Genomic DNA, 13,231 nt, shown 5'->3' with positions numbered 1-13,231 from the left:
CTTTCGTGCACTCTGAACAGCTCAGCAAAGTGTTTCAACCAACATGTGAGAGGAGCTGAGGGAAAAGCACAGCAACAGACTAAAAAGTTAAACTACTGAATATTGCCATTGACAATTATGAACAGCAGATATATAAATAAAGCTCTTATGGTACTTCTGTTCTAAGCCAGCTGAGAAGTGTGGCTAGAACAGCAACAGGAGCTGCTGATGGTAAACAACCACACAGTTTCCCCACCACAATTCTGTCAGCACAGGGTGTGGGTTATTGCTATTAGATCCAGTTCAGCAGTACCTTGAAACAACGTCACAATTGGTTTTACCCTTAACTAATATGCATCTCAGTCTGAAAGTGCTGTCAGCTTTTCCTGGTTACAGCATAAGAGGTGAAATTCAGGAAGATCCCACGCAAAAAAAAATAATATCCAAGTCCTAAAGACCATTACAGCAAGCCCTGCTGGTGCCAGAAGCAGCAGAGAGGAAGTTTTTGCACAATTTACTGTAAGTTGGGTGCATCAATGTTGCAAGTGAATGATCCTTTGATAAAGACAGCAGGCACACAAGTGCTGATGCTGCTCTGCAGCCTAAGGGGAGACCACAACATCTGCCCTGGACAGGACACTCACAGAGGCCACGAGGACACCTGCAGCATCGGGCTGCAGATGTATGCTCTGCCAGAGGCCTCTGACTTCCAGGGCTCAATAAAGAGAATGATTTGGGTTGGAAGGGACCTTAACATCATCCAGTTCCACACCGCTCCTGATTGTGTAACTGCACACAACAACAAGAGGGAAGAAAGTTTCACCTCGGCCACCAAATTAAAGCTTTACTCATTGCTACAAAAACTTAAAGATGTTTAAAAAAAGCGATCTATTATTTTATATTCCAAACCTCAGTTAAAGCTCAGTTTGTCTGCAAACATAAAGGCCCACTTGTCTACAAAGAATCACAGTTTTTCTTATTGAGCCCTTAGCAAAAATTGGGCCATATTCTCACTCATTTTCTGGTTCATACAGGAAAAGAAATGGCCCATTTTACTCAATATGAATGTGTTACATAATCCATACAGCTAGAAAAGAAACATCTAGTTCATCTTCTCCAGCACTCCAAAAATGCTGTCAAAACAATTTTCCTCCTTTTGATCAAAGAACACTTTTTAAGGTTCACTATGGAATCCCCACGTACTTTCTTTACAGCTGAAATAGTTTTTCAGATCAATACTAAGGTGCTGATGACTTCTTTGAATATACAATTGGGTTTATACCAGCTCAGTCAGAAAAACCCCAAATGGTGCCAGTTGTCATCATTCTGGCACCCCTAAAATGCAGAGCTGCTGGCTGACTCACTCTGCTGGTGTCTGTATGCAGACTCTGACCTTGCCCTACCTCTGAAACACTTCTTTTTGTGCATACTTACGTTTGTTTTTTTTTTACCATGCAGCATTCATACGGATAACGAACTATTCACACCCAAATTTTAGAGAGCTGCGCAGTGCCATAAGCAGATGTGCTGGTCTGCTTCAATTTCAGCCCGTGCAATTTGCAGGCAAAAAGCCTTCCACCCTAAGCTGAACCATAGGGTATTTCAGAAATAAAGCAGTCTGCTGCTGTAAAGTATTTAAAGACATTTCAGTGTCACTTAACAAGGAAATATTTAGTCAACCTACTACTATTACAGTAATGCTCAAATTGCCATCTGGAAGAGCCAGATTCAAAAAATGAGGCTCCGGATCCCAGGCTCAGCACACGAAGGCCGAATGCACAGCGGAGAAGATGCAATTAGTCTCCGGGGAAAGGCTTCTGCAGATTGTCACTGGCTGTGCAGAATGCAGCACGCTCACTTGTGTGGATAAAAATAACATATTGAAATGGCAGCTGCTCCGCAAAGGAAGAGGATTCACGCAGGGGTAAAAAATATACATCAGAATGAGGAAAAGAAACGGTGAGAGGCCTATCAGAAGTGCTAAATGGGAAGGCCGAATACAGTCAGCAGCGGTAGTTAAGATTCACCTTTGAACTTCACACAGCTGGCACTACTTTGTATAGTGAGACAAGGCAATAACATGACTATAAGGCTCCTAAACAAACTGAAAGCATGGCTAACCACCTCAGTCAAGAAGTACAACATGCTGTGAATGGACTTGGTTCAACTTTGAAGAATTCCTGTTTATTCATTTTGCAGGACCTCAAAACCCAAAACCTGATGCTTTGAACACAGCTTTTAAAGATAGAAAGAGTGGGTTCCAAACTGATTGGTATCTCCTGTCTTGTCCATACTCTTGTTGCGAAGGTATATTTTAACATTTTCTCTCTCTGGAACTCCACTACAATATATAAGAGGCTGGCGTTAGCGCTGTGTACTAAACTCACATTAAGTCAACATTACAGCCTCTCAAGGACTTGGAAGATAGCAGAGAGACCTATTAGATCATCTAAATTATTTCCATGCCATTCTGAGATTGCTCTCTGCAGCATGTGTTATTAGTGTCTTGTCCAGGCTATTTTTAAATCTCAAACCCAGAAGCTTTTCCCTTTTGAGAGTATCCAACCTCAGTTTAAAAGCATTGCACGCACAAATTAGCTCATTTAAAATAAATAATGAAAATCTTCCTATGAAACTGATAATCTAACTGCAGGTATTTGAAATGGAGTGCGAGATTTTGAACTGACACCCATAACTCACAATATTTTAGGAATTCCAGATCGAAAGTTCTTAGATTCCCTTCAATCAGTTTAAATAAAGGCAAGAAAAAGAAAACAGAAGAACCTGTATTAAGACAATCTCACCAACAGATATTGATAGGAAAAAAAAAAACATGTGAACCCTTCTTCAGAGTTGAAATGCACTTTGCACTGGCAAGGTGTAATTTTTTTCCAGTTCTAACACTTGATTTAGCTAAAGGTATTTCTTCTCCTTAGAAATCCCACCCTGCTTACAGATGATCACTACAGCATTACCACACCATGGGAGGTCCTAGTTTGAATAAAGATCCATTTCTAAGTATATTACAGCAAATTTATTTCTGCATCAGGTCTGCTGCAGCAGATAAGCAGCTGCCAAGTTCAACATTCTGCACTTTTGAGTACAAGCAAGCTTAACACATGTGCTGTGAAAATCCTTGAAAAAAAATGAAGAGACTTCACAACAACCAAGTATTTCACATGGGAATACTTGAACTCTTCTTCTCCATTTTGCGGCTTTTTTTCCCTTATGCTTTACACCTATTAATTATGAAACATAAAAATGTATAAAGAACTCAGGAAGAAACATCCAGAACACAAACAGATTGATACCACTCTGTTCTGATCAGCATGATGCAATGCCTACAAAACTCAACACAAAACACAGGTGACTCTGCAAAGGAGATTAACAATTTCAAGCAGGAATGAATGTGTATCAGAATTATATGTGTTCTTCACTGACACACTTATTCCATCACTCTTATAGCATGGGAAGCACTCAAAAAACACCCAAAGATTACAGTTGCAAATAATCCTTTCAAAGCATTCGAACAAAATATCACACTACTCTACAGAACCATCCTTATCTAGTTGCTGAATACAAATACATACCAATCTGACTTTATTAATTCGATTTTTAAGAGAAATTTTATTTCCCTCCGGTTATGTCACTTTGTGTTGCTGTGTTGCCAGATCTGAGCAGCTAAAACTTGGGTTGGGCCTGCCTATGAAGATAAGGTCTCACAGCAAATCCCAGGTGCTGCTGTCAAGAAAGAGCACCCTATTCTTGGTTTAGTATACAATGCTGAGGCATATGATGATGCCATTTAACAGACTGCATACTAAACAAACAAAAGCTGTTACTATCTGTAATTAATGAAAGCCTGCTCCCACCACATAAGGTGGGAATTTATTTTTATTTTCTGTGAATCTGTTTGTTATTAGTTTATATCCACACCAAGCTCCCCTTGTCATTTCAATAGGAAAGTGTATTTATTGGTGTTTCTCATCATCAGACTATGGAGAATGCAAGAAACAAGCTAGTGCCAATTAATCAAAGGTTGGTCATCTGAGAAAGAATCACCACTAGAACAAGTCATATTTCATTAACACCACAAGCCTTGGTATCTAAAGAAATTTACTTTTAGAAGCCACAGGTCTAGCTTTGTTTCTTAGTGGTCTCATGACTGGTTACAAAACTGAATTCTTGGATAATGAGCATAAAAAAAAGATTGCCTACTTTCACTTACATGATTAACTCTCAAACTGACACAGATTACTCATTGTACAGAATAAGAAACTACACTTCTGAATCCATCCCATAGGTAGTTTCTAATCAGGCTTCAATCAAGTGTGTAGACAATGTTTTGAGTACTTTGTCAATTGTAATTTCAAAGAAAGATTATGCTTGCCAAAAATAAAAACATAATAGTTAAGTCCAAACTGCAAGTTGGTTCAACCTGCCCCCTTCCCTTTTCCCAATGTAAAAACATTCTGCAATTAAGGTGACAAAAATAAAGAGAAAAATAGGAAGGTAAAGAGCTTTTTAAAATAAAACAAAAAGTCAGAAATACTCTGTTCTCCCAATGACATACCTAAAACTCATTCTTCCTCAGGACTGAAAGAGCTATGACTTCAAGCAGGAAAATACTATAGAGCTGATAGCTATGTTTCACCAATCTGCTTAAGATTTGTAAGCTGATCATTTCTACAGGCTGCACACATCGTATCTATTAAAAACAACACTGGCAACTTACACAAAAGATTGGTTTATGTTTGCGTTTCGCATTGTTTTATGCAAAGACAAAACATAACCAGCATCCATGTGCTGCAGTAGCTTCATCAAGGCACAGCTGAAACAGCAGGCCTACCTGAGCTGACCTACATGCACCAGGGTGCACAGTAGAACTTTACTTTTTCCTAACCAAAACTGCAGCTTTTTATCCTAAGCAAGCACATCTTCCCAATTATTTACTTCTAAATTTACCTTTCAGTGAATCATTTTCGGCTCTCATTATGTCAATCAGCGAATTCTCCAGTGAATGCATGTCAAAAGTCCTTGTGCGATCCTGCAAGCAAATACAAAGACAGTTTAGGCAACACAGTGTTAAAACAAAAAGCCACCTGTAACATAAAATCTTCTGTTTTATTCTATAGCATGTGCTTATACACCACTAAAGTCAGTCTAATACAGAGAACAAGGTATTAGAATATGAATACAGGGAATATGAATCTGATATATAATAACCAATCACTTGTTTAAGAACTCCAATATTTAGTTTGTGTTCCTTGCTATACAGATAAACTATGTTAAAAATAATTTGAGTTCACAGTCAGGAAGTAAAGATCAGCTCCCAGGAGACAGAATGGCAAGAAGTCATAAAACAGGTATTGCAGCCTGAACTAAAGAAAATTTGAATTCATGGAATGACACACAGAATTCCTCTCACCTAAATTACCACCCTGATAAACAGTCTAATTCTGCATAATCACTGCTGATTCTGCACAATTATAAAGCATTTCACACAGGTAGCAGCGCTGCTGCAGTCTGGTTTGCTAGGTGACAACTTAGCTCTATTTTTAAAGTCCCCAAAATCACAAGTTCAATATTCCAAGCACTACTAAAATTGAAGGATTCAGAAAACACGAGGCAAGGTGTCTCTTGCACCTTACCATTTCATTACATCAACCCAACTGAAGTATACTTCCCAAATATTTCTCCTTCGTATCAGCCAAAGCCACCGTTTAACACAGATACACCTCAGACTTCCCCAGCTAAGACAACAAATTCCATATCTTGCAAATCTGGTGCTATAATAACATAAGACAACACAAAATATCCTGGCACTGCATTCTTTTCATTTTCAAACTCGGGTTAGCCAAACTGAAAGTGATAAAAGGTCACTAATGGAAGCAAAAAATCTCCTCCCCAAATCATTTACCTCTCCATTACCCATTTTACATATAAATCAACCTCACATTTAGTTTGTCTGAGTCTAGTAACTCTAACATCAGTTCTAAAGGTTTTATTTCATCCATGTTTTAAGGGATTCATCTCTGAACAGAGATCAAGCATGGAAGGTATCCATTCAAATAAGAAGGTAACTCAACGCACACTGGGTCTGATCTGCTTCTCTACAACTACTGCTATTACTGCAGTGAAAATATATTTTTTCTCCCTAACTCCAGCTGTAAAGCTGAAATTTCTCCAGTGCAAACAGATCCAGAATTGATCACACCTAAATGAGTGAATTCAAAAGGAAATTGCACCTCTGGTGCAGGACAGAATGCCACAACGTCCCTACTTCCAGTAATGAGGTGCTAAAGCAGAAATCGACAGCGCTGCGAGCCATTCTTTCTATCAGACAACAATCAGTCATCTTGGACTTGAAACACTTAATACTATGTTAGAAGCAGGAATCCATTAGCTCTTAGAATCCTGATCCATTTCCAACAAAGTTATATTCCGACTGCTAAAAAAAATTCTGTTTTCCAACTAGACTTTCTTCATTTTTCATTTCCTCAGAACAGTCGATTACTGACGCAGAACCGGTGAAGTATTTCCACTCCATTGTACTGCATTTCAAATAGCATTAGAGAGATCAGAGTTAGGAACCATTTGTTGTATTAGTCAAGCCCCAAATCAATTTTGCTATGAAAAGCATAGCACTGCCCCCTCTCTATACAGTATTTACTTCCTTGCTCATCCGTGTACCTTAGAGGAAGCATTGCAGGCATTTGGATTCTTTAGTTTCACACTTCCAGCTGGTTTCTTGCTTTGGTAGCATTGTTTAGTTCATTGGTTTAGTTCATACATTACTAGTTCCTACCTATTTCAAACTTCAGTTGCACTAAAATAACTTATGAAGATTGAGTAAAAGTTCCTGGGTCTGCATCCTGAACCCACCGGGATCCAGCTGCTCAGGGGTGGGTACTGGAAGACAGTCTCTATATTTCCAGCCGTGTTCCTAAAGTGACAAAAACAGCCTAAGCTACAGATGGGAGCACTTTCTGAAAACTCTGTATCACTCAGGTGGTGCTCATTTTTCCATTCCAGCTTTTGCACTGCACTGTGTCTCTGTCTATGGGATGAACCTCAGCTCCATCCAATAACAGTTCTACAACTCTTAGCTCACAGAGAGCAGAACCTCAATAGTTTCAGGTCCATTAAAACTTAAATTTCAGTTGGCTGAGATGAAGGGAAAACCAAAGTTGAGCAACTTCTCATGTGCTGCACTAAGAAAGCCTCCTGTCTCTAACCTGTTATGTTGGATTGAGCTACAGTAACAGAGGGACCTTTTGCAATTGGCCAACACTGCTCAATGCTGAGAACAGAGAATTTGAGCAGTAAGAACCACTACAAGTGCTACATGGTGCTTGGCTGTACTCCTGAAGGGAGACCTCTTTGAATACGTAGCATGAACTCTGCCATTCTATCAGGAACAGATATTACATCTGAATTATGTGCATAATTTGCATATATAGTTTATCTAATATATCGGGAAATTCAAACTGAAGACAGGTTAGTGGTAGTGGCCTTATTGCCAAATAAATGTGTGATTGTGCATTTAATTCTGAAACATCAGAAAGTTGTCACAATTGAGATATTGACCATAGGCTGGAAATGAAGCATGGGAAAGAACAATTCTAACTACAAGCTGCAAAGCACTTCAGTCACACTCAGTACTCCGTAGGGAAAAGTGAAGTTTTCTTAAGAAGCCTCACGTAATAAGAATGAGTAACAACACAGCGGTGCTTTTATTGGGCCGATTCACAAAGTCACAGTGCTCTCCATGGAGCTGGACTGCTTACTGTATCCTGATTTACTTATTTATATACAGGTAACAACTACCCTGGAATCAAGCAGAGAATATACACTTCACTGATAAAGGAAGTTAACTACAACCTGGTATTAGTTACATAGATTGATCAAAAGAACTTGGCTTTATACAGGTTTGGTTTAGTGCATCTAAAATTCTGTTTTCTCAGAGGACTCAAAGGACATGTGTTTACCCCTGGGAAATCAGAAAAGAAGTAAAATGACCAGATTGAACACGAGACCATGAAAAAAAAAACCAAAAACCACACAACTTGAAGTCTTAATATATGACTGTACTTTAAATGTCACCTAACGTTTGTAAAGATATTTGTTAAACATCATTCTGAGAAAGTGGCATTGTTTTCACAAAATACAGATGAGGTGACAGCTAGCAGGTCGGGCTGCGAGCTACTGGGACTATCAGCATTCAACAGCAGCAAACACAACAGTTTTGAACTAAATCCTGGCCAATTATATCTACAGAAAAATAAAAAGGATCCTGCTTCTCCTACTGTCTAGAAAGCATTCATAAGTAGTAGGGTGTTCATACTAAGTCTCATTGCTAAAGCACAGGCAGTTGAACCCAGCACTTCCAAGTCACAATTTTGCCGTGGGATCACACAGGGCAAAGTACCTTGTCTCTGTGACAACAGTGGTCTCTCCACTCCTATTCCATTTTTATTTTTTCAAGTCCAAAGACATTTCATTCAAAAAATAAAAAGTGACAGTGGTACCAAGCATGTACAAATGGATAGGATATGCTCCTACATAAAAGAAATTAAATGTGAATGTTTGATGCACAAGAAGATCATGCTTGGCACTCACAAATCCCATACCTAATCTCTCTTACACATCAAAAAAATGTAAGTCTAACTTTACTAGTAAAGTGCAGACCCATTACAATTAATCTGCACCACAGTACTCTGATCTCCTGAGCAATTCAGACTGAAGATGATGAGAGTTTTCCATTCAGCACTTCCCAGGATGAGCCTGCCAATGCTAAGACCCCTAAGTGTCCAACAGGTAAAGCACGGCAAGTTCTGAGCTCCTGCTGATAGCCAAGGCTGTACCTGATTTTATAAATTGCAATTTCTCTGAAGACTGAGGAATCAATAACAGTGCAAAACCTGGCACTGAGTTAAGCAATTTATTGAAGGTGACTTAGCAGGATTTATGAGGTAGGCTCAGCTATAAAGCTGAGGCTTCATTTTATTTAAAGCTTTGTGAAACCAGAATACTTGCAGAAATTAGAAAACTTAAAACTACATTTGCAACCCTCATTATAGCACAGGAAGCTTAAAACCTTCTGAAACCTCGTACCTATTTCCCACAATTAAAAAGCCTGAATCTGAGGCAAAGTAAGATGCGTGGGGAGAGGTAAATTGTAGTACTCATACAGGTTCCACATTTCTCTATTAATTGCAAAACAAATTTGGACTTGATTATACTCCTGGATAAGCTTCTCCTCCTTCCCAGCACCCTGCAAATGCTGTATTCCAGCTCCTCATCCAGAAGGCAGCGAATTACAGGCTTTGAATAAACAGGTTTTTCCTGAAAGGATGTTGCTGTGCGCTGCCCTGCTCATCCTTTATAGCTTCACCAGGGAACCATAAGAAAATGCTGAAGAAGTGACGCCAAAGAGGAGCGTTTTGAGGAGGGTTTGTCAAACCCGATTTAACCATCAAAAATCATAGACCCTCATAAAAACTTCTAGTAACACGTCTGACTCTATGTTAGCCATATATTAAGTCTTTTAATGTGCCTTCTATAAAATATAATCCACAATATCTTGTGTTCTCAGCCTTTGTGCTGTGCTGCTAAGTACGCAATTGATTTTCAAAGCAAAACGCTTAATAAGAGTACTCCTTTTAATCTTTGGAAAATACAAACATAATTCAAATAGCTTCTATCAAAAGCTCCTTTAAAAAGAAACCCTGAGGTCAAAAACGCACAGGAGGGCCAAAGCCGAGATATTAACGTCAGTAGTAAGTTTATAAAGCAAGAAGAGCGTTAACTTCCACGGCACTTAACTTGTGCATGTCGTACCACATTAGAGCGCTTCTAATTCCACAAACCAATAGCTGTGGGGAACTGCACACAAAACACTAATTACTACACAGCTGATGGTCTCATTGAAAAACGGGGGAACTGACATTTAAAAATTCAACTTTGAATATTTACCCTATTTCAAAATGATAGATTGAAATCTTTCAGAATCGTTGCTGCCGCTACAAGGGAGAATAAAATCTGACAAAGCTCTGCAAAAGCTGCAGCCTCATTTTGCGCAACCAGCCATCGTGATTTATGGAAAGGCCCCTCAACTACAAAGAGCAAATATGAAAGAGGCATGGTAAAGAAATTTACTTGCAAAGTTCCTTCAAGAAGAAAGATTGGCAAATGTATTCAAGAGGGTTTTTTTTTTATTCCAAATTCCTGGGTATTTGTTTTAATGCACTTCTTAAATCAACCCATTTCTATGGGCAAACAAACCATGACGTATAGCTCAGAATTAAAACACAGTCTGTAATCACGTATGTGTTTTCTCAAACATTCCATATCAGCCTGAAGGAAGAGAAAGTCCCTCTGGCACAGCCCCTCAATAGATTTGGAAAGGGTTATGTACCTGGAAATCAGCCACTTTAGAAGAAAGGAAAAAACAGTTTTGAACAAGTGGATATGATGAAGTGCTCTCCAGCACGAAATTCTTTGAAATGAGCATTTATTGTCAAGCTCGAGTTTCTGGGAAGAAACACAAATTATTCTAAATTATTTTGTATGGAAAGTTGAACGCTATTGCTTAACTCGCCTTCAAAGACCAATTTAAAAAACATCCCCGCACACTGGAAGATGAGATCTGGAAACCTGGAAGCGCCTATCAAAGCAAGATTTATGCATTGCGTAACAGGCAGGATGTTCCACTCTCATGAGGAAGTGCAAGCACACAGCAAAAGGAAAGCCAAAACAATCCTGAGGGCGATGCTGCAGCAAAATGCAATTACTGAACATTTAGTCTGCGAGAGCTGTGAGGAGGGAAATAGAAGGAATAATTTTAAAAATCAGTACTTTGTTAAGATGCAACAGTCACAGCTGAAAACATTTTCATGTATTAATTCCCAGGGAAAACTGCTGTGCCCAAAAACACGCAACTATTTTTTATTATTCAGGAACCGTTTTTTCATTTGGACACCATTTCCTTTTCAAATGAACACACAAAGAACAATGGCTTTTCTCTTTTCAAAAGATCTTTGAAGGGGGAAGGCTGCCCAGCGGTTAAAACACAATATCAAAACTTAATTTCATTAACACATTTGGTAGTAGTCTTCTCTGACCTCGCTTCAAGTTCCATCTCTGCAACACGAGGTTCCTACAGATGTGTCACTTCTGAAGTGTAACGAGACAGAATTCCAAATAAAGAATACAGACAACAAACAACACGGTGCTTTATACCAGCTCTCAAATACCAAGCAAGCTACCACCAAACTGTAAGATTATCAAGTAGATCAACATGGGATTTTCCTTCTATCTGCGTTGTTTGGAATGCCCATTTCAAAACAGAAGTCAGATGTTTTTCAAGTGAGCAACAGTTCACACTGTTTTGGGGACATTATGCCATGGCGTCCTCTCCAAATTGGAAATTAGCACTTCTGCTTGGCTACCCTAAGATTTGCATCTAAACATAGACCTCTGTGCTTCCCCGAGATTCAGGGTGAAGACAAGCTTTGGAAAAAATAACAGATCCCCAAGTATCTGCAAGTGCTGGTTTACAGCTAGCTTTCTAAAGAAACTCATTCTCACTAGGCTGCAGCAACACTTGTTAATGATTTAAGCAGCAAAACATAAATATTGAATGAAAGGGTTAGTTGTATCAAATTACCCCATTATGTTGCTGCAGCAAAGACAGCTTTCAATTATTTCCTAAATAGGAATCCAAGAAGATTCCAGTAACAAAATAGCCTTGACCAGTACATGATTGCATCGAGGATAGTTCTCATCAATGTATGTATGCATGAACACAAATGTACAATAAGCACAACTCCTTATTTCTGCTTTGAGTCAGGCACACGAATGAGAATAATCCAGAAAAAGAAAAGACAAAGGTCAAATTTTACATCATTTGTTTCCAGTGATTCAAAAATTCAAAAGAGCACAAAGTGATCAAAGGAGCTGAAGGTTTGCACACAAAATAAAAGTTATAAGTGGTGAGGTGGTGGAACAGGCTGCCCAGAGATGTTGTGGATGCCCCATCCCTAGAGGCGTTCAAGGCCAGATTGGATGGGGCCCTAGGCAACCTGGTCTGGTATTAAATGGGGGGTTGGTGGCCCTGCGTGTGGCAGGGGGGTTGGAGACTCATAATCCTTATGGTCCCTTCCAACTCTGCCATTCTGTGAAGATGGCTTCAGAATTAATCAGCATCTTTCTAGGTCTGCAGTGATGAAGTCCTGCTCTGCTGCCCTGCCCTCTTCTTCACAGAAGCGATTGTAACAGACTGGAAAGCACTTCACTCCAACACTTTTCCTTTTCTTGGCATGAAGAAGTGTCAGACTTGGTCTTGACATGTACAGCTTCATTTCAGCATTCATGTAAACAGATACCAACAGGCCACACAAAAATTATTTCTTTACTGTGATCAAAATAAGCGTGTCAGATATTTTATGTTGGAACACAACCCAAAAGTCAAGGTTGACTTTGTCACTTTGCTGAAATTTCCTTGATGTCAAAACAAGCACGCTTCTATTGGTGCACATACATTTGGGCCTTACACACAGCAGCAAGGACACGCTTGAATCTCATTCTGTCACTCTGTGCATCAGCTACGTGTCAGGGTAAAGAATGAATTAAACTGTGAGCCAAGTCGTGCTGCAGTGAGGCTGAAAAAAGACCGACTCCAGCTGTGTCCCTTTTTCTAATGGCTTCAGTGTATAAATTCAGTTTGCTGGACACAGGTTCATTATATGAATTACAAATCCTGATATTAACATCAAGTGCTACTCTGCATTCTAAATTTACATGGACTGTACCTGATATTGAACCAGCCAGCCCTGCAGCAGAAAGAAAGATCTCTAATGGAAAGTTATTGCCAGCAGCTGCTCAGTTGTCTGAAGGCTGCATAGGCCGGCCCTGCAAGTCAAACAGAAACTGAACACTTTACTAAGGAGTACTGAATGCTGCTATGTCTGAATCCACAGTGTCATTATTACACGTATTTATATCTCTCAGGTGATTTAGAACATGAGACATATTGCTTCTTATCTAAAATCTTTCAAATTATTTTAAAGTAGGTCACCCTGCTTCTCACACCATGGCTAACAACAGTGCAATCATTTCAAAATTCTCACTTTTGCCCTCATTTGAAGGCCTTTAAAAGCAACCCACTTCACATTAAAGAACTCATAGTCTTCAAAAACCACTTAAAAGGACTTCACAAAAAGTGGAAACACACATACAAAAAAAAAAA

At 39.2% G+C, this 13,231-nt stretch overlaps 1 protein-coding gene across 1 annotated transcript in view; it reads right to left on the bottom strand.

Annotated features, from left to right (window-relative positions):
• Window positions 1–13,231, bottom strand: part of CPEB4 (cytoplasmic polyadenylation element binding protein 4) — a 37,085-nt gene that overhangs the window by 21,697 nt on the left and 2,157 nt on the right. Inside the window, exon 2 of the mRNA XM_010718963.2 lies at window positions 4,945–5,026. Within this exon, the coding sequence (XP_010717265.1) occupies window positions 4,945–5,026 (82 nt within the window). The remainder of the gene's footprint in view (window positions 1–4,944; window positions 5,027–13,231) is intronic.

Source organism: Meleagris gallopavo, chromosome 15, assembly GCF_000146605.3.
Source record: "Meleagris gallopavo isolate NT-WF06-2002-E0010 breed Aviagen turkey brand Nicholas breeding stock chromosome 15, Turkey_5.1, whole genome shotgun sequence".
In the NCBI taxonomy this organism is placed as follows: Eukaryota; Metazoa; Chordata; class Aves; order Galliformes; family Phasianidae; genus Meleagris; species Meleagris gallopavo.
Note: the sequence above shows the minus strand (reverse complement) of the source record. Positions and strands in the feature narration are given on the sequence as shown.